The sequence below is a fragment of the Pararge aegeria genome, chromosome 19 (genome assembly GCF_905163445.1).
Source record: "Pararge aegeria chromosome 19, ilParAegt1.1, whole genome shotgun sequence".
In the NCBI taxonomy this organism is placed as follows: Eukaryota; Metazoa; Arthropoda; class Insecta; order Lepidoptera; family Nymphalidae; genus Pararge; species Pararge aegeria.
The window spans coordinates 10,411,417-10,432,222 of NC_053198.1; the positions used below are offsets into that span (position 1 = coordinate 10,411,417).

Sequence of the window (20,806 nt, forward strand, 5' to 3'; positions counted from 1 at the left end):
GGTGTTGAAATAAATAAAAATTTGTTTAACTATATAGTTTTTTATTTAGTATCTATAAACACGTGACCTTAATTAAAATAACTCGTGATAACAAATTAGAAATGATTTGCATGAAGTTCGTCAATAATATAATATCTCACTTACATCATTGTGTAAATCTATAGTAACATTTTTTAGTCCAAATATTACCTTATTATAGTGGGTCTCATTAAAACCCAATATAACAAGGCGTTAACGTTCCTTAAAAAATAACTATAATTATCGCATTATTATTAAAACACGCACAGCTGTTTAAGGCAGATAGTAGCACAGCTTTGTGTGATACATACTTACTTGCACAAAAGATGCAAAGCCTTTACGAAAATTAATTCCGAGGAACGAAACTATGGTACTCAAGGTATGGACAAGAAAAATTAATTTAGACTAAAACATTGAATTAAGTCATATAACCAGTCAAAAAAATATTAAGATTTCTTTCTGCTGTAATAATCTTTTGTATCACTATTACCTAATTATTATTGTTACACGTAAGGTGTAAAAACGGCTTTAACCCGGCGCCAATGACGCTGGGTCATATTGACCCGAGGTGATTGTATACCTTCGTAAAAAATTTTCAACACTCGCGGTGTAATTGACTTTTCGTGTAGCTGGAGATATACCCCCCCTCTACCTGTAGCAGTGTGGTACTCAGTGCGACGCCGCCTGCGCAACGAGATACACGTGTGTTGCGGCGAAACGGGTAAGTATGACCCAGCGTCATCGCTGGCGTGGTGTTTTCGTAACATATTTAAATTTCTTTATTTTAAGTTATTGTTAATTTTTCTTACGTTTTTTAGATATTTGACAAAAATGGCGTTGAGGGATCATCCAGAGAGAATATTGGCGATTTTGGAAGAATCGGACTCCGATGAAAATGATCGTGATCCATATCCAGGTTCAGACGTCGAAGTGGATGACCATGTATCTGAACGCAGCCAAAGTAGCGATACTGAACAGGATGCTAACAATACAGATACGGGCTCAGAGTCCTCAGATGACACAGGTGCGGACTCAGATGATGTCAACCTTTTGACCTTACAAAATCGACAACGGCAACACTTCAAAGGAAGGGACGGGACTATTTGGCAAAAAGCACCGCCACGACCGAATGTACGCAGAAGATCTGAAAATATTATATGTGAGCCTCCTGGCGTAAAATCAGTTGCTCAAGAAGCCAAGACTGTGCAAGAATGCTGGAATTTATTCCTGACTCACGATATGCTGCATAAAATACAAGAATATACAAATTTGCATATACAAGAAAGAAGAGCACAGTGTGAAGATATTTCTCAACGTAGATACATGAATGAAGTGGAAATAAGTGAACTGAAAGCGTTTATTGGGCTGTTGTTTATGGCCGGATTTTATCGTTCTAATAGACAGAATTTGGAGGATTTGTGGCAAGCAGATGGTTCTGGTGTTGAAGTTTTTAGACTTACCATGTCTGTACAAAGATTTTACTTTATACAAAGCTCTCTGCGATTTGATGACAAGTCTACACGCGCTGAAAGACAAAACCTTGATAATTTGGCACCAGTGCGTGAAATTTTCGAAAAATTTGTAGAGCAGTGTAAGAAAATGTACTCTCCGGGAGAAACTTGCACTATTGATGAAATGTTAGTGGCATTTAGAGGGCGTTGCAAATTTCGGCAATATATACCATCGAAACCAGCTAAATATGGCATCAAGATATTTGCCTTAGTGGACTCCAAAGTATTCTATATCACCAACCTGGAGATATACGCTGGTAAGCAGCCTGACGGACCCTTTTCTGTTAGCAACAAACCCTTAGACGTGGTGAATCGTATTGTGTCACCTGTCTCCAAAACTCACCGTAATCTTACTTTTGATAATTGGTTCACTAGCTACGAATTGGTGTCTCATCTACTAAATGAACACAAGTTGACTTCAGTCGGTACCTTACGCAAGAACAAAAAACAAATTCCACCTGGATTTATAACGACGCGCGGAAAAGAGTTACACTCGTCAACTTTCGGATTTCAAAAAAATATTACACTGGTCTCTCACATCCCAAAGAAAAACAAAGTGGTCCTTTTGATGTCAAGCTTGCACCATGATAACAAAATCGATGAATCTACAGGTGTGAAGCAGAAGCCTGAAGTAATAACTTTTTATAACTCTACCAAAAGCGGAGTGGACGTAGCAGACGAGCTTTGTGCTACATATAATGTGAGCAGAAACTCTAAGAGATGGCCGCTGACGATATTCTTTGCAATGCTGAATATTTCAGGAATCAATGCAAATATAATATATCGGGCTAACAATGATAACACACGCATAAAACGGCGACATTTCATAAAAAACTTGGCACTCAGTTTGATTCAGGACCATTTACAAATCCGAAGAGCACATGTGAATTTACCTCGACAATTACGCAAAAGGATCGCAGATTTCACTAACGAACCTACCATAGAACCACCTCAGAAAATTCCAGGAGCACGTAGAAGATGTCAGATATGCCCATCTAAAAAGGATAAAAAAACAACGCATACTTGTCATGCTTGCCACATTTATATCTGCCCAGAACATTTGATTTCATACTGCGAAAATTGCAGCAACTCCATGTCCATAAATGAGGAATCGGAGGACTGATTTTATACTTACTTTTACTTTTACTTACTTACTTACTTTTTGTGATCTCTGTATTAGCATATAAAATTGTTAGTTCTTTATAATGTTTAGGTTTAATAATAAAAAAATAACATACTATGCAAGTTATGTTTTTCAGGTTGATTTTGCATGCGTTTTTTAAAAAGTCAATAAATATTTAAGTCGTTAAATTTAATACATTTTTTATTATTCTGTCATTTACTCAAAAAACCTTAATTTCTAAAATGGTTACTAGAAATTATCAGTTCATTTAAAGATACTGTAAATTTACCGTCTAAAGTTCGGGTAATGATGACCCGACGTCATTGGCCGCGTAATATTTTTCACGTCATTGGCGGCGGGTTAAAGAAGGCTGATAGTTTTTATTGTTTAAAAGACTATAGTTTGTTAATAACAATAAATTGTATCATATTCAAGAAATTCTATATTTCATAAAAATCATTTGGTATTCTAAATTAGAATAAAGTCCAAGTGAATTAAAAAAAACAGTCCGGACCCTGTTATGGGGTAGTCAGGTCACCAAAGATTTAAATTGGCATGCAATTATTACAAGCTCATATACATTTTATAAGGTTTTTGTCGCTAAAACCTGCTTCAATATGACCATAGACAGATAAGGCACCCAAACGTAATGTAGATTCATCGATGTAACGTTTCTGCTTGTAAGAGTTTAAATAAGGCAAATTTGTACGCGAATTTAGCAATTTGGGAAGACAAATCTCATACTAAGGGTTCTTTACACAACATTTGCTATACAATAAAAAATATGCTTAATTTCCTATACTCTGCGAAAAGCAGGAGAATCTGTATGGTGTAATTCATAATCTTTATACTCCATAATAAACAGACGTTCAGCAATGTAATATATACGAGTTTGCTATATTTGCGGAAATTTAATCGCTCCGACACCGGAGCATTCGATGTAGACTTTACAATCTCTGTTCATTGTATAGTCAACATTTCCTGAGGATGCTACAACTTATCGGACATACAGATTCTCGTAGAGATACGTGGAGTATAGCAAGTTAAGTTTAATTTCTATAGTATATCATGGAATTCCGCAAACTTAACGCCTGTTCTAAAAACTGTTTGTAAAATTAACTGCAGAAGAGTTCGTATCAAAAGTATCATCTGAGTTAAAATTGACGCACAGTTCTCGCCCCGAATCAAGAAATTCATTTTCAAGAAAATGTGATTGCCGCTATCAAACGCGCTGGATAATGCGACATATGGTAATGACGTCATCTGCATTTCTATGGTGCATTGGATGCAGGCGACGAGTTCATTAGAGAGCCTCAGTATGAGATTTCAAGTAAACTAGCGTCATATCGACATAAAATTTTCATTTTTATGGACAATCTAACGCCAAAATTTCAATAACGACATACATTATTTATTTACTTTCGGTACCCTAATGTTCAGTTTGTTACACTAAGTTACACTAGACTCTGATCAATATACAGACAGCTGCCTACTTTCTTTCGTTCACCGTAGCATAGAGTATGGGTACTCATACCGATGAAGCAGTCTCGACAGCAATCGTGCGGGCGAGGAAAATGCCCATATTACTTACGGGCGCCAGTAAGGGCCCTTCCTCACTCCGATACAAAGTCGCAACACAGTTTGTTTGTCGGCATTTACCACGAGATTAAAGGCGTCTAACTACTGCCATTATCACTGGGCAGGCTGTTATCACTTCGTTTGTTTTTGTTTCCAATTAATTGATCTCATTTTTGCGTTGTAAGTTATAAAGCTGTAATACAAGTGTATAACAGCTGTTTGTAGTCTAGTTCCTTAAAATGAACTAGTATTTTAATTACTAAAAACACAGTAATATTAGTTCTAGGGTACTCCGTATGCCAAATGAAGCCTTGCGATAGAGCCAATATTTCAGCTGTAATTTGTATGAAAGGACAGCCAGTCCAGTGGTATATTAATACCTACCTACAAGTACCTTCCTCTCACTGACTTACTTATTAAAGTAAGTCAGTGAGAGGAAGGTACTTGTATTACAGGTCTTGGGCTCACCCCGATACAATGACGCGAAGCTGTTTTTAACGATGTCGGTATTTACTACGAGATCCCTTTGATCTCTTCTTCTTCTCTCTCTCTCTCGTCGAACTACTGTATCTCTTCTTTTTACTATGACTGTAGATGTTCCGGTTGCTAGTAGTAATTGGGGTACTGTGGCCACGGGTGTCCAGGGTGGTGCGGGTAGGGGCCGGGTGGCTGCTGGTAGCCCCAGGGTGGCGTGTAAGGCTGCTGGGCGTAGGACTGGTCGTAGGACTGTGCGGTCGCGGGCGGCGTCTGGTAGTACGTGTTCGCGCTGCTAGTGGTAGTCGCGGGCGTGGTTGCGCAATTCTCCTTCTTCTTGGCAGTCGCGTCTGTCGTCGCCCTACGGAGTAATAAATAGTACGTAAACTATGTCGTTTCAGTGGCACACAATGTTTACACACACGTAATTAAACACTGGAAGGACCTACCCTCTGTAACACAGGTTTTCCTTCCGCAGAGGTAAGGGCATTCATGTAATTATTGTATCCATTATTTTTAGCCTGAATAAATGATTATTATTAAACCTTTGTTTTTGATACATTCCGAAAAAATGCAGTCATTCGGAATGTATTATGAATTATATTTTACAAATGCCCGTTTCCTAATACAAGCACTTTTGAAACGTCAAGTCTGTCTGTTTGTAGTGATTCTACCACCGTATGAGTTAGGAAGGCAGATTCTACCTAGAAGAAGCCGGCAAAAAAACTCAGCAGTTTCTCTTTTCCAATATCAACAATTTACATTTTACAATTTAACATTCATTTTTCTATCTTGTGAGAGATGAAAGCGGAGCTGGATGCTTGCAAGCAACCTTGTCATTAAGAAATTCTGAAATTGTTTAGTAACCTTGTAAATTGTAATAATGCATTGATAGGTCCAAATTTACCTTAGGAATCATATTATAACAGCGTATACAAGGGCGGATCCAGCTTTGGCGTCAGGAGGGGGTCACATAGTCGTGGTCAAGTCGAGAACTTATAATTTAATTTTGATGCCAATAGATAGAAGTAAAAAGTAGGTATTTTATTAATGTACCTAAGTACTGTACTGAAAAATTTTTATTCTTTTTTTTACACTTGCAAAACTTAACCTAAATAACTTGTACATATATACGTACATAATGCCATCTTCTCATGAAGATATCCAGAGAAGAATTATCACTCACGGAATGAGGCAGCCTATTTATATTCCATAACCGTGGTGAATGATTTGCCATAACAGCTAGAGGTATGTAGAGGGGTATGACGCAACTCCGCAAGAGTGAAGGGTTCAACGAGCTCGGGGGGGATCTGCCGTTGAGCGTATTCTCAATCCCACAAATGACTTCTGCACATTTAGCAAACCATATGCAGATGTCACTAATTTATGACCATTTGACAATTATCGTGGCAATTTATAGTGGGTTTATAAGACTCACGGGTGGTGTGGGGGCGCGTCGTGTTTGGCGGCGCGCGCGCGTTTCCGCAAGTGTTTGTACAAAGCGCGCGCGTGGACGTTAGCGGCACGTGCGGCGGCCGCGGAGCCCAGCTCGTCGGCCAACTCGCGACGCCGCCACGCCATCGCCGCACACGTCTCCGCTTCTGCACCCTCCTGCTTCTCGTAGCTCATCACCAACTCTGCGATAAAAAACCGTATTTTTTATTAGTATTAAACCCGGACACGGGTCTCCTTTTTTTTACACAGAGAAAATCCCTGACGCATAAATAAATAAATAAATATATACTACGACATACACACATCGCCATCTAGCCCCAAAGTAATCGTAGCTTGTGTTATGGGTACTAAGTTGACTGATGAATATTTTTTTTAATGAATAATTTACATAAATACTTATAATATACATATAAACACCCAGACACTGAACAACATTCATGTTCATCACACAAACATTTTCTTGGGCTCAGAAAGCAGGGTCGCTGCAAACTGCGCCAATCGGCCGTCTAAATTTTTATGTGTGAAAATTTTTGTGATTAGAGATTAATAGTTATGTTTTTACCTTCCAACTGTTCATATTGTGTGTCGGGCGTATGCAAAGCTAAGTCCAGCCGCTGCATATGCAACCGAGAGTTCAATGGGTCCTTGACGACGGCGTCATCGAGTGCCTTCCTTGCCGCGACAGGGTCTTTCTTCACGTGGAATAGGAAGCGCGCGTATTTGATCGCGAGCGAGGACGCTACCATTTTGCTTTTGGCTGAGGATATGTAGTTCTCGTACAACTGAATGCACTTCTCGTAGTCTTCCCGACGGCGCTCGAGGTTGATCCGCCTGGAAATCCATACTAATATTATAAACGCGAAAGTGTGTCGGACATCGATTGAGTCGGAGGGAGCCGCTGAGCCCAATCAGCACAAGACCGTGGCATTTGAAACATTTATTTAATTTTTTATTCCACTACAATGGCTGCAATCTGACCGGGTGGTAAGAGATAATGTAGTCTAGGATGGTTGCGGGCTAACCTGTTAGGGAGTATCGTAGTGATACCCCTAAACGGTTTCTACGCGACATCGCACCGGAACACTAAATCGCTCAGCGGCTCCCTGCAAAAGACGTCCAGCAGTGGACGTCCATTGGTTGACATGATGATGATGATGATAAAAGTGAGCCATCTGTTTGTTTGTTACCTGATGTTATACTGAACCGACCTCAATGAAATTTGACACACATGCAGCTTGCATCCTGGAGATGGGCATACGATACTATCTACGTCTGAATAGTTGCTGACAACACAAACTGCTCAATACCCGTGGGATAAAAAAATGCATTTCTTACGTATAAACTTGATCCCTCAACTCATCTTAGTGAATTTTGCATAGCAATCATCATGCATCCTTAAGACGGCTATAGGATAGATTTTATCAAGGGAATACTAATTAAATAATAAATAAATATACCTGCTACTACAATACACACATCTCCATCCAGTGGCGTGCACTTCATACATGCACAAAAGCAATGCATACCCTAATATTTTTGTATAACTCATATAGAGGAAGGAATTTCAATTTTATGCCATCTTCCTTCTTTATGCATACCCTGGTCAAAAACCCTGTGCACGCCACTGTCTCCATCTAGCTCCAAAGTAAACGTAGCATGTATTATGGGTACTAAAATAACTGATGAATATATGAATGAATAATATACATAAATACTTATGATATACAGATAAACACACAGACACTGAAAAACATTCATGTTCATCACGTAAACATTTTGCGGTTGCGGGAATTGAGCCTTAGACTCTGAAAGCAGGGTGAATCAGCCGTCATTAATAATAAATAGGTTTTGTTAAAATAAATCATAATAAATATGGCATTACGGTCAGTTTCACAACACAAAATGACGTGTAATTGTTGATGAGTAATTGTTCATCCCGCGGCATCTTCACTTGTAATAATGTATTTATTTATTTCTTTAGTTAAACAACTTTATTGCATAACAAAGGAAACACACAGAGGAACACTTACATTAACATAAATTATATGCAAAAGGCATTATATAGGTATTATCGAGCGCGTATAAAAAACGGTAAAACGTACCTGTATTGTATTTGCACAATATGCGGGCAAGTCTTTTCGATGCGGTCGAGGATATCCGCCGCCTTGGACAAGTTGCCCTGCGCCTCCTCGAAGTGCGCCCAGTGTAGATGCAGCTCTGGCTTGTCGAGATGGTGTACTGTACAGGCGCGCTCTAACACCTCCCTTTTTATGGCCACGAGCTCCGGGTTCGTTGCTGAGCGGTCCTCCAGGAACTTGATTAGCTAATTACAAGAGTTTTTATTGAGCCGGAAACTTCTTTAAGCGCGTTGAGCACTTTTTGGGTGAACAAAAATTATGGAACTCGCGCCATCATCCCCGAACCCTTTGTATGAGTAGGTAATTCAATCCACGAAGCCGCACCTCAATCTTTTCCGCAATCGCTTACAGTGCAAGTGTGCAATGTAAACTGCAAGAATGTGTGTTCTAAGCGTGTGCGTTTAATGTGGGTGTGCCCACATTGCTACACGCACATAGTTAAATAGCGAAAAAAACATAATTAACTAGAAGTATGCATTACTTATATATTCTATATATATATCAGACTCCGGAGGAAGTAGTCGGAACAGAGTTGATTGTTGATTGATTTACGCGATATCGGTTGTTAACTAAAAACACTTTTCTAAATCTTAATTTTATTTTATTTATTATATTATAATATTAATTTTACAAGTCACTCATCAATTTAAAGTTACTAAATTGTATTAAAATTATCGTCAAATCAGGTTGAGGGTAGACCCGGGGTCTAGGCGCCATCTTGAGTGTCGTGTGGCTGATAAGCTGGTTTATGCAACATGCATTTTTGAATCGAGGTGGATCATTGCGGGTTCTTTACTAATTTTTAGAATAGTGGAGTGAAGTTAGTGTCGCGAACCCGCTGCTCGGTTTAGTAGTTCGTTTTCATACAGTGCAATATTGTAACTGCAGAATTAAATTGTATGAAACGGAGAACATTGTTTAGTGCTTGTATTTAACTCAATTGACGTCCACTAGAACCGTGAACGATAATGGCCATGTCGACAAGAATCGCCTTTTTCCGAGATATATTTATATTTTCACCTATTTAAAAAAGTATATAATACGTGATGGTTCTACTTTTATTGAACTAGTAGTTTCCCCTCGCGATAAACAGTAGGGCGCGTATTCGTGGATTGAAATATTCATATCTATATATATATATATCTATTTATATAGATATATAGATATATATATATATATATATATACTGTGTCTCGTTCGCGGCGAAAAGGGGACGCGTACACAACATTATTCTATAATCCAAGCTTACCCGCATCCAAAACTCCTCGTAGAGAGCGCAAGCAATAAGACAGCGCTCATGCAGTACTAAAGCCCGCTTCATTGTTCCATGTTGCTTCTCCCACTCCAAGTACGCCTTCCAGTTCTTTAACTGACATCGTTCCAGCGGTTTGACGTGGAAGTAAGGCCGTTTAATCTGTTTAATATAGGCATATTAATTTAAATTAAAACCAAATATATATACAAAATTTCTAATAAAAATATAGGTTGATAATAAAATGTATAGTTTAACTAAAAACCAGTCCTCATAAAGATAAGCCGTAGGCAGCGTAAATAATGTTTTCAACATTTCCCAATGGATTGCAAAAGTCCCAAATAATTTTAAAAATAAATATACTAGGACAATAAACACATCGCCATCTAGCCCTAAAGCGTAGCTTGTGTTATGAGTACTAAGATGACTGATGAATAATATATATAAAAACTTAATAATAATAAAATACAGATAAACACCCAGACACTGAAAAACATTTCCACTTTTGGTCTCAGAAAGCCAGGTCAGCGACCCTGCTTTCTGAGACCAAAAGTCAATCGGCCGTCAAGTATTATCGGTAAGCCGTTAATATTCTTAATTAAGGAAGAAAAAAATAACTTACCCCTTCTTCGAAGGTCCACCTCGCGGCGACTTCTTCGCCAGTCGCCTTATGTACTTTTTTTCGTGCTGCTATGACACGTTCTTTAATAGACTGCGCTTCCTCTTCCGAAGCCTGGTGAATAGATAATGTTTTTTTTTGTTATTTTAATTTATTACAGCGTGGTTACTTATCCCTACTATCCGTACTAATCCCTACTAATATTTTAAATTTCAATGTAAGTTTGTTTGTTACGCTTTCACGCAAAAACTTCTTAACCGATCCTCATGAAACTTTATACACATATTCTTGGAAGTGTTAGAAGTAATATAGGATACTTTTTATCCCGACAATAAGCTCGGTTCCTTTGAGAGAGGGGATGAGAGTGTTTGACGATTTTACACCATAAGTTCGACGAATTAGAACCGATTTAAATAATTATTTTTGTACTATAGAGGGTATAATATGTATTTAATTTTGCCCAAACTTTGTGTAGATCTGATGAATGTGGTTTGAGATAGATCACAGAACTCATCAGCGGACAGCAGCAAACCCCTCATTTAAGGCTTAGCAATACTGAATACTTTAATTTTTTTAGAACTACAACTAAATTGAATGCTACATCAAAAAACAAAATCAAACGCAGACGAAGTCGCGGGCAACAACTAGTTTATTATAATTTAAAAAAGATGTACCGACAAGCGATTTAGCGTTACGGGTATGAATTTAACATAACTGCCACTGACTAGGTTGCTACGCTAGACGGTCAAGAGCTAACTTTAAGTCTTTACTAATTCAAAAACGCGAGCGTGTTTTTGTTTGTTTGTTTGTCCTTCATTCGCGCCCTAACTATGCAATTAATCAACTTGATTTTTGGCGTAGAGTTAGTTTTCAAAGGATGGAGTGTAACATAGGCTACTTTTTATATAAAAATAAATTATTCCAACAGGATAAGGTATCGTAATAAATGCGGATGTAGAACGCAGGCAACAGCTACTAAAAAAAAAACGTGTGTGTATTAATGTACACGCGTTAAAAGTTATATTATATTAAGTAACAAGATAAAAATCTATTAAAAAAATTTATCTTTCGCCATATTCTACGTTTGTAGAAAAAAACGACACTATAGACTAACGACAATAGAAAAAAGGTATTGTTTGAATTATTGAAAGTCAACTGTCAAACCGTTTTTTAGAAAAACTAAAATGTTAATTGTAGCTAACTTCATGGTGTCGGTTTTTTGTGACGGCGTGCGCGCGCATCGTTAAAATTTACAAAATCAAATATATTCACAAAACTCCTAATAAAAATATATGTTGATAAAAAAATGGATGGGTGGACATAAAACCAGACGTCCTCATATTAGACAAGCTTCAGGTAGCGTAAATTATGTTTTCAACATTTCCAAATGGATTGAATAGATAAAAGTCCTAATAAATAAATAAATATACTAGGACAATACACACATCGCCAACTAATCCCCAAAGTAAGCGTAGCTTGTGTTATGGGTACTAAGATAACTGATGAATAGTTTTATGAATAACTAACGTACCCAGCCCGCTTCGCCGGGCTAGATTTTGCTTTATTTTATTTAAACAATAAGCTTACATCATTAAATTTTTAATAAAAGCTGTATTTGACAGTTTAAAAATAGGAGTGCTCCGATCGTCACCAAGCTTTACAGGATTACTCGCCAGGTCAATCCGAAAATTCCCTAAAAGTTTCATTGAAATCGGTCCAGCCGTTTCGGAGCCTATACGGAACATACCCCCACACACTTTCTCTTTTATATACAGACTTTATATATGAATTTACTTTCACCATTTTTCCCTAACGCGTCAAAAGAAGTATATCTTAAAAATAAAACTCACGATGTGATCGATTGGCTCGTCCTCACCGGGTGGCAAGTCGAGAGGTGGCGGAGCGGGCGTCGTCTCTCGTACCTCTTCGCGCAAACGAACCAGCTCATCTCGGGATATTACACCCGACACCGGCTCCGACATCACGTGCTCTTGGAAACTGTATGGTTGCACGAGAAGGGTGGTTTAGATAAAATTATTATAGGCAGGATTCCCCATATAAATATTCAATTCAATTCTGGTTTATGGCCTTTGTCTGTGCCAACTGGGCACAAGGTACTTCGCCAATGTCTTGATAAGGCACGAAGGAGATTGATCGGTGAAACTAATGAAACCTTAATTTTGAATATGTACCAAAAAATAAATAGTTTGATTAGATTACAACACAAATATAAATATGCTATAATAAGAACTTTATATACATTATACTTTAATTTTATTACCCATATTACTGAATTTAGTCGTAAACTTTTTGGTATTTTAATTGTACTAATTGAAATTTCGGAATAAATACTTGGCTTCTCATTTAAAATAATTAAACTAAAGCTTAACCTAACTTGGATGATGATATTTAATTTATTTTATTTTGTTTTTTTACATTATAGCCTTATTAATTAGTTTCTCAAATATTTATTAACATCTTTTACAATGCAGTTATATTAATATATATTCATACATTGACCCAAGCAAATGTATTTAAGACATATTTAATTATGTAATTTTGAAATTATTTATAAAAGTTGTGAAAACCTGTAAGCTTATAATAGCTCACAATGTCAAAAGATGGACACGAAAAAAATTAATTAGCTGTGAATTGTATTAAGCAGGTAACTTAGTGCATTGGCGTAAATTAAATAATATACGTTTAATAAGAAACGCGGGTAAACTTCTCCTTTCCCCTGTAGCCGTAATTTGGCAGTAAATTTTATCCCTTGTCACGGGATAAAATGCCTGCCCTGTCTAGCCTTGCCGGATAGTGCCTCTAGAGCAGGGGTTTCCACCTTACCAGCCAGCCAAAGCCAGCGACGCACTTACAAGTTAAGAAATTTGTTACTGCGCCCTAACCTAGCTAGTGAAAATATATAGGTACTAGTTAGTTAAGCAGATAGGCGCAGAAAAAAACATCTTAATTTTTCGTAATGAAGATGTTTTTTTGCTAATAATACCATAATAAATAATAAATTTTAACAATAAATTCAGAAAAATAAAACTAGCTAAACAATGAATGGGACGGCAGAGATTTATGATCTCCGCACAATTTTGCACAGTGTGGGACAAGCCGTGACACCGCTGCACAAAGACTATCAAAAAAATATTTTTTCTAAAAAAAAAAAATATATAGAACAGTAGGCCTGTTCCAGAGCAATAATTTTTTTTTCGTAATATCATAGTCTAACGCAGACTTGTCGCTATAATTTTCTTTTCTTAAATGCTTTAGAAGATCTGACTACTGTGACTGAATCTCTAAAATTAAACTATTTTTACCGCCATGTTCAGAGAATTGAAAAACATATACTCGTACGAACGAAATAAAAAACATAAAAAAAAAATTAGAGAAACCTAGACTAATCTTTCTTAAAATGGTATTTTCGTTATTCATTCAATTTAAAAAAAAATTACTACATATGAAGACATGCGATTACTATTTATTATTAATTATCGATTATTGATTTTAGTTGCTTAGATTTCTTTACTTCTTTTTAATATTTAACGGACCAAGGAGATGGCTCACCAGAGGAAAAACAATCCCCTATGTATAACAGACACTTCGCAGGGCATCAAGGAACACGTCCTGTAAAATGCCGCCAACCTGAAGGGTAGGTGAAATTACAAAGGGAAACCATGCCCTTCATACCAGAACACAGCAATGCTTCTGGGCGACTAATATTAACATGATGGTACATTCTCGAATGAAGAGAGACAGAGCTTTACTATTACTATACTGAAATTAGTTATTCATTAAGTAACCAATTAGACCGGAGTAAAACATGTTAATCTAAAAATACTTTTGAATGTTAAACGTCTTTAATTAAATAATTAAAAGTTTACTTGTCAAAATGTGAAGTGTAACCCAGCGTAGGCGTGGCTAACAAACGATCGTAGATGTTTGTGACCTGTAGCGCCGAACCATTCTCCGCTTCCCACTTGATGTAGGACTCCCACAAGCGGTCCGAACGGAACTCCAAACCGCATGCCTCTAAAATTTCAATTACATAATATAGCGTGATTCAGGTATACCAAGCGAGAGTGGTTAATTTGTTTATTTAAATATTATATACTCGATCCAAAATAGATTAATTTTGCAGCGTTTTTATTTATTATCGTCACACCATAGTTTAATGGCGTAAACTATGGCGATAGATAGTAGATACAACATGACAATGCAAAATACAAAAATTCAAAATTCATCAATCATTTCAAGTAGGCCTAATTAATAAGCACTTTTGAAACGTCATGTCAGTCTGTTTGTAGTGACTCTACCATCGGTTCGGAAGGCAGATACCACTGAGAAGAGCCGGCAAAAAGCTCAGCAGATTGCTCTTTTCCAGCATCATTTTAAAGATTAACAATCTTTAGAATTTTTCTGTTTTGTGAGAGATGAGAGCGGAGCGGCCTGATTCCAAGCAGCCTTGTCGTTAAGGAATTCATCAATCTTGTAGTAACCACGATTTGTTAAATGTGTTTTAATATTGCTATTTAAAACTTAAGCATTGTTTGTTGTTTATTATTTCTTCGCCTTCATCCCATTTAAAGACAGGTCACATGTGTCAAGTGCGATAAGAAAATAATAATTAAAAACAAAGATAATTGAGTCTGTAAATTTCTCACCTATTGCCCTCTCATACTGTGCTCTGATGAGGGGATGGTCATCAGTTTTCGTGGCCTTAACATGATTGAGATAATGTATCCAAAGGTCCACTGATAGGGGTATAGCTTTAAGTCCCCTTTCCAAAACCTGAAACATGTGCATCATCAACTTCGCTCCACGGGAATAAAGCATCGCCACGGCGACGCCACGAAGCAAGGGAATATTGAATAGCATTGTATATAATATTGTTTCATGTACAGTAATGCCACGCTCATAAGTTACAGCGTAGTACCCGTGCAAGTTTGGCTAAATGTGAAATTTCGGTCTGCTTGTAAGCGGTGTAAGTTATGCTTGTGGCGGTACTGTGTGCGAGCGAGCGAGCGAGCGGTCGTTGCCAGTGACGCGGACCGTTCGCTCACAGCCGCGTATAAAAGGTTGTCGGTGTACACCTGTTATGGAGAGGTCCGCCGCGCCGCCGCCGTCCACGATGACGCTTCGCCGCAGCCCCCATACTAACATGGATTAGTTTACAATAACTCTCTTAAATAATTCCAACAATCACAAAGTACGCACTTAAATAATTAAATATTATGATATTACAATATACATCATGCGTAAACAACAAATCATAGTAAATAAATGCACTGCATAGTAAATAATACACCACAAGGAATGGATTACTAGAGAGATATCTACGCGACGTTTAAACTCTCCGGTGCGTATCGACAGCATTGCCTTACGGATATGACGGGCCTCGAAGCGCTGTTGGGAAAAAAAACAATTGCAAAATACCGGTTAGGACTCAAACAATTCAAAATCCAAGTGTTTCACACAATGATAATGAACCTCATCATTACTCATCAAGTTTATTCCTTATTTGACTCACCATGTTACTTAAATAGAATATCATTAATTTCATTGCGAGGGTACTCACCTCGAGGCACTTCTTTTTACTTCCTTTACGTTTCTCATAGTCGGCGTACTTCCGCCAGTAGCCGTAGCAGTAGGGGTAGTGCGACAAGAACGCGTCGTAGGCCTCGCGTGCCGCCTCCACGTCACTCTGTTGAGTAAAAAGCGTACTATCACAAAACCTATTTTCGTTCTATTATAATGAGTACTTATCATTATTTTTTATTCAGTTGGCCCTTGCCTATCGTCATAGAGATCAGTTCCCATCGCTTCACAAAGCAACAAGATTAGCGTATAGTTTCATCATAAACATTCCATCTAAATCATTCAAATGTCAAAAGCATATATTAATAATATTGGATGATATTGGAAGATTTATCTCAGCCCATCCCACTTCATTAGTACCTATATAGTTATTAGTAAATATATTCAGAGGCACTAATGAGGTGGGAGGGGCTTAGATAGCTAGGGTAGGGGTAAAAAATTTATTGTAAAGTCAATATCTCCGGAGGATGCTGTTTGGTGTGGAGTATAAGGATTGAAGAAATTATTAATTACACCATACAGATTCTCCTACTGTTCGCGGGGTATAGCAAATTAAGTTTAATTTTCATAATAAATTAATAATATAAAAGCTACATTTGGATGCGTAGGTGTTAAGCCAAATGTGCCTGTAATTACACCGGCACCCACGCCCTGCAGAACACAGTATTGCAACAATGCTGCTTAACGGCAGACATAAGCATGGTGGTATTACTTCCCCGGACAAGCTAAATAAACTGAAATGGGTGCAGTCAATGTATGGTGCATGATAAATGTCTTGATAACAATATTGCTGTCGACTTTTTGGACCAGGTCTACATTAACTAACCGCTACGTTTAACGGTGCAAGATCGCGATTCTATGATCTCCGAACTCCAACGTTTATCGGCCCTCCGAGCGATCCAAGGAATAGAGAAATTAAAAAAAAATATTGTTTGGCTATATCCACTTAAGTAAAAATCAAGTAAAATTGTTCAGAAGTATTTGAGAATTATCTTAGCTATAACTAATTAAACAATATACGTACAATAGTTACTTATTACTTATATGGCATACAATTAAATATTTTATTTGTAAATAAAGTGTGAACCCAACATACTTTTGAAGTCACCTAATTTTGGGTGCATTTGGTTAATTAACCTATACATTCCTAATAATTTGGCGCCACTTTCTTTCTTCAGTTAGATTAGTATAAAGCATTGACGTAGTTTTCAAACTTGGTTGCCAAGTCAGCAAGGAGAACAACAGATGACCAATATTGGTTCCTAAGCCAACATCTCTTTTACCACACATCCCATACACATACACACGTAATACGTATCTCAAGTCTAAGTCGCGACTCTTAATATATCAGAGAAGTAACAGGACTGATTTGACAGAGCCTGATTTATTATTCGGCAAGGACAAAAGTAGGTGAGTTTATCTTGGGTCCTTAGATTTCGGATCGTGTCTTGCTTTCGATAACACAAACATCCAATACAAACGCTATCTAAAAACATGGGGCTAGAACGAGTATTCCTTCTAGCAGCTCAGCGGAATTTCATATATAAATTAAAGGTAATTTTTTATGGGCCTTACCTCTTGGTCGACATATTGCAATAGGTACGTCCATCCGGTAAAATCTGTTGGGTCATCATTGACCACTTTCCAGTACTTGTCCAACTCTGGGAGAGTTTTCTTTTTTGGTTTGTCATCTACTGATGGACGCTTCTCGGCAGGAACTGGTTTGCTTTCGCCATTCTACAACAAAACAAAACTATAGCTATCAAAGATTAAAATACAACATACAACACATACAAACAAAAAAATGTTTTTAGTAAAGTTTGCTCACCCGGTTCTAAAGGAGTTTCACATCCAAATTTTAAGTACTACAATAAATTTAGAGGTGATGAATTAGAACATATAAATTCATTATCAATTTAGTTTACCCTGTCTTTCATACAAATATAAATGTTACAAATACTCAGTGATGGCAAAAATATTATTAAATTATATGTCACCTTTGCAACAGCTTGTTTCTTGCCAGCAGATTCACTTTCAGATGTAGGTGATCCGGGATCATAGCCATCTTTAGCTTCATTGGGTTTCCGCTTTCGAGACTCTTTCTTTGATGCTGGCAATTCATCTTCTGATACAACCTAAAAATCACACATATTTTTTATTACACAGATAAAACAATCATTATTTCGATTATTGTGAGTTTCTATACCCCGAACAGGGAACCCAAATTTGTATTAAAGAAACATCCAATTAAAAATCAATGTCAATCTCTTGGGTTTAGAAGAATGGTGTCTATACTTTCTCTTATTTGGAATGATAATTTTGGCAGATGCATGCCTGTGAAGTTTCATATAGTTTTTATATTTCTTAATATAAATATTATTTATGTTTGTTATTAACTAATACTTATAAAACAATTTTTAAAGTTATTTAAGTTTAAAAATAATAAGAAAATATTTCACATGAATATTGCAATTGAAATTCATTTATGGGAATTCATAATTTAAACAAAAAAGAAATTATATATTTCAAATTGGTTGTATCATAAATTATAATCTGACCATACAGCATTGCCATGCAACTATCAATTCCAAGTTCCATGGAAAGAATAATTGATAAGTGAATAGGATCATTAATACAAAACCTCATTCCTTCTATGAGCAGACAAAATTATCATCCTAAATAAGACAAACTATAACATATCTGGCCTACAGATATAAAACATGCCCACTAGATGTATATAGCCTTTATAGCAGTTTTTTAGGAAAAATGGCAAAAGCTATCACTCCATACACCCTCTAAAAACAAATATACAATCTCCATTCAATCTTGGATAAAATAAATATTAAGTTACTGCAAAAAAAAATTAATATATATATTATAGTAACAACCTCAGTGTCAGCTGGAAGTTCAGCTGGTTTGGGGCCAGGTAACTCATCATCCGAAACATTCTCAGCATCCTTAACACTTGGCTTTTGAACTGTAGGCAATTCATCCTCAGACACTACTTCTGTCTCTTCAGCACCACCAACCTTACAAGTGTTATTAATAATATTATTATTATAATAACAAACCAACTTAGTTTTAATGCAATGTTTGATTAGCATGCAAGCTTGAAAATGATTAACAAGTTTGGATGAAAATTCTAAATAATTGTTTACTAGTGTTTACATGTTTGCTGCTGGTCAATCACATCACAGGTTAAAGTACCTACCTTTTTCTTCTCCACAACTTTAGATTTTTCATCAGTTTCCATCTTTTTATCAAACTCTGTATAATTTTTATTGTCAAGATCTGTTTTATTATCTACTTCTACATTTTGTGTATCTTCAGAATTTTGTGTAACTTCTAAATTTTCTGCAGCCTCTGAACTTTCATTTTCTGTTGTAACTTCTGCATATTCATTCAATTTGGTTGTTTTTTGTGGTCCAGGCCTTTCAACATCAGCACATTTTTCTTTACTTTCAATTTTCTCATCAAGGTTAGTGCCATTATTCTGATAAATAGCAAAATCCTCATCTTTTTCATGAACAGTTTCTTGATCTCCTTCTTCAATGGGCTATAAAAATTAATTACAATACAATTTACAATTGAAATATAGTAGATTGTTCATTAATAATTTTCAATTACCCAAGCTTTTGTTAGTACTGAATAATAGAATATAGCATTTTAACCTACTGAAGTGGTTTTTAGATTAAGCTGTGCCTTATTTACCTCTTCCTATTGTAATAGCGTCTAACAGTTTATTTAAGTCCAATTACCAAAGATTCTGTTAAACTCCTTATTGCATTAATATTTTTAACCAATTTCAAAAGCAGGTTCTCAAAAAGTCCGGATATTTTTTTTTTAATATAAGAGTAATATCAGTATATTAAATGCCTATGTAAGTAAAACACAAGAACTTTGATCATTTATCATCAATAGAAACAAGAATTGAAGACAAAATCTGATAAAGTTAAATTCAGAATAGTAAAGGTAATATGTAATTGGCTCCAAATATAAAGGTTGAGTTATTCCAAGTCCAGATTTACCTTAAGTCTTACAAAATCTTAAAAAGTCCAGAAAAACATTTTGGAAAAAGAAAATGCATACAAACAATAGATAAGCAAAGCAAAATGAAGATAATGCTCTTATTTTCAAATAAATTTACCTGTTCATCTTCATTTTCAGTGACATCAGTTATGGCAACAAGATCTTCATTTATTGCTTCCTCACTATTCTCTTGAACATTCTCAATATCATTATTTTGCTGTATCACATCTTCTGGACCAGTTGTATCTTCCACAGTGTCCATTGTCATATTATCTTGCTCACTTTCAAGTTCTGTATCAGTTTTCTGGTTCTCTGTGAGTTCTAGATCCACTTCGTTCATTTTGTATGTGGCACTCAACCGCGAATCTCCATCGGACAGCACATTATTCAAAGAGTCACTGGGAAAGTTGACAGCATTGTCGCCAACATCAAAGGAATCAGTATTGAACCCTTGAGTATTGTTGTCCAAGTAGTCACCAACACTGCCTGTGGACAGTTCCACAGCGTTTAGAAAAGCTTGATTCGATGTAGAGGACTCGTCAACCGCAGCATCAACGCTATTGAATTCACCGTCGGTAAGTAGATGTGACAATCCGTTCGAATTTTCATTGATCAGTGGCCCCTCATCGGTATCCATCGGTCCTTCCGATAAACACTTCTAAAACAATGTATTATTACAACGTTATTTATTACAACGTCATGAAAAAGCGCGCAACGAAAATTTCTATAGGTCTAACCTGTAAATCAGAGCTTGTTTCATCGTCCATGTTTATGAGTGTAGCAAAATAGGTGCAGCAAACGAAGTTCACTGTACACTACTTTTTCACTTTGATACAAATGTTACAAACAATTCGATTTTCAGATCAACCCCAGTGATAAAATAATTCTTTTACGCTTGCTTTTGTAAATGGTTTTCTTTCGCAAGCTATGACCAAAGACTCCAGAAGGCATAGAGAAGAATGTTCGATTATGTTTTTTTTGGGGTTGGATGACGTATATAGGGTAGAA

At 36.6% G+C, this 20,806-nt stretch overlaps 2 protein-coding genes across 3 annotated transcripts; one reads left to right on the forward strand and one right to left on the reverse strand.

The window, feature by feature from the left end:
- Nucleotides 1–802: 802 nt before the first annotated feature.
- On the forward strand, nt 803–2,820 carry LOC120631983. The gene has a single exon (XM_039901708.1). The coding sequence runs from the start codon at nt 850–852 to the stop codon at nt 2,650–2,652; it is 1,803 nt and encodes a 600-aa protein (XP_039757642.1). The 5' UTR covers nt 803–849; the 3' UTR covers nt 2,653–2,820.
- A 198-nt stretch (nt 2,821–3,018) lies between these two features.
- Nucleotides 3,019–20,736, reverse strand: LOC120631981 (pre-mRNA-processing factor 39). 2 transcript variants are annotated; one of them, XM_039901707.1, is made up of 16 exons: nt 20,536–20,736; nt 19,917–20,453; nt 18,981–19,325; nt 18,658–18,798; nt 17,767–17,904; nt 17,345–17,506; nt 15,750–15,875; nt 14,836–14,962; nt 14,056–14,203; nt 12,019–12,166; nt 10,172–10,282; nt 9,547–9,711; nt 8,262–8,482; nt 6,722–6,990; nt 6,143–6,341; nt 3,019–5,065 (listed from the first exon to the last, which is right to left on the reverse strand). In XM_039901707.1, exons 1-16 carry the CDS (start codon nt 20,563–20,565, stop codon nt 4,837–4,839), a joined length of 3,096 nt encoding a protein of 1,031 aa, XP_039757641.1. In that variant the 5' UTR covers nt 20,566–20,736; the 3' UTR covers nt 3,019–4,836. The 2 variants fall into 2 exon arrangements, with proteins under 2 accessions (XP_039757641.1, XP_039757640.1); XM_039901706.1 differs by having other exon boundaries at nt 19,917–20,456.
- Nucleotides 20,737–20,806: the final 70 nt, after the last annotated feature.

Bases quoted from the DNA above. Each gene is read 5' to 3' on its own strand.
- LOC120631983 (XM_039901708.1), top strand. From the start codon at position 850: ATGGCGTTGAGGGATCATCCAGAGAGAATATTGGCGATTTTGGAAGAA.
- LOC120631981 (XM_039901706.1), bottom strand. From the start codon at position 20,565: ATGGACGATGAAACAAGCTCTGATTTACAG. The intron at 19,326-19,916 runs GTAAATTTATTT...TAATTTTTATAG, and splicing joins CTGAAAATGAAGATGAACAG to CCCATTGAAGAAGGAGATCA. The intron at 18,799-18,980 runs GTAGGTACTTTA...AACACTTGTAAG, and splicing joins AAGTTGTGGAGAAGAAAAAG to GTTGGTGGTGCTGAAGAGAC.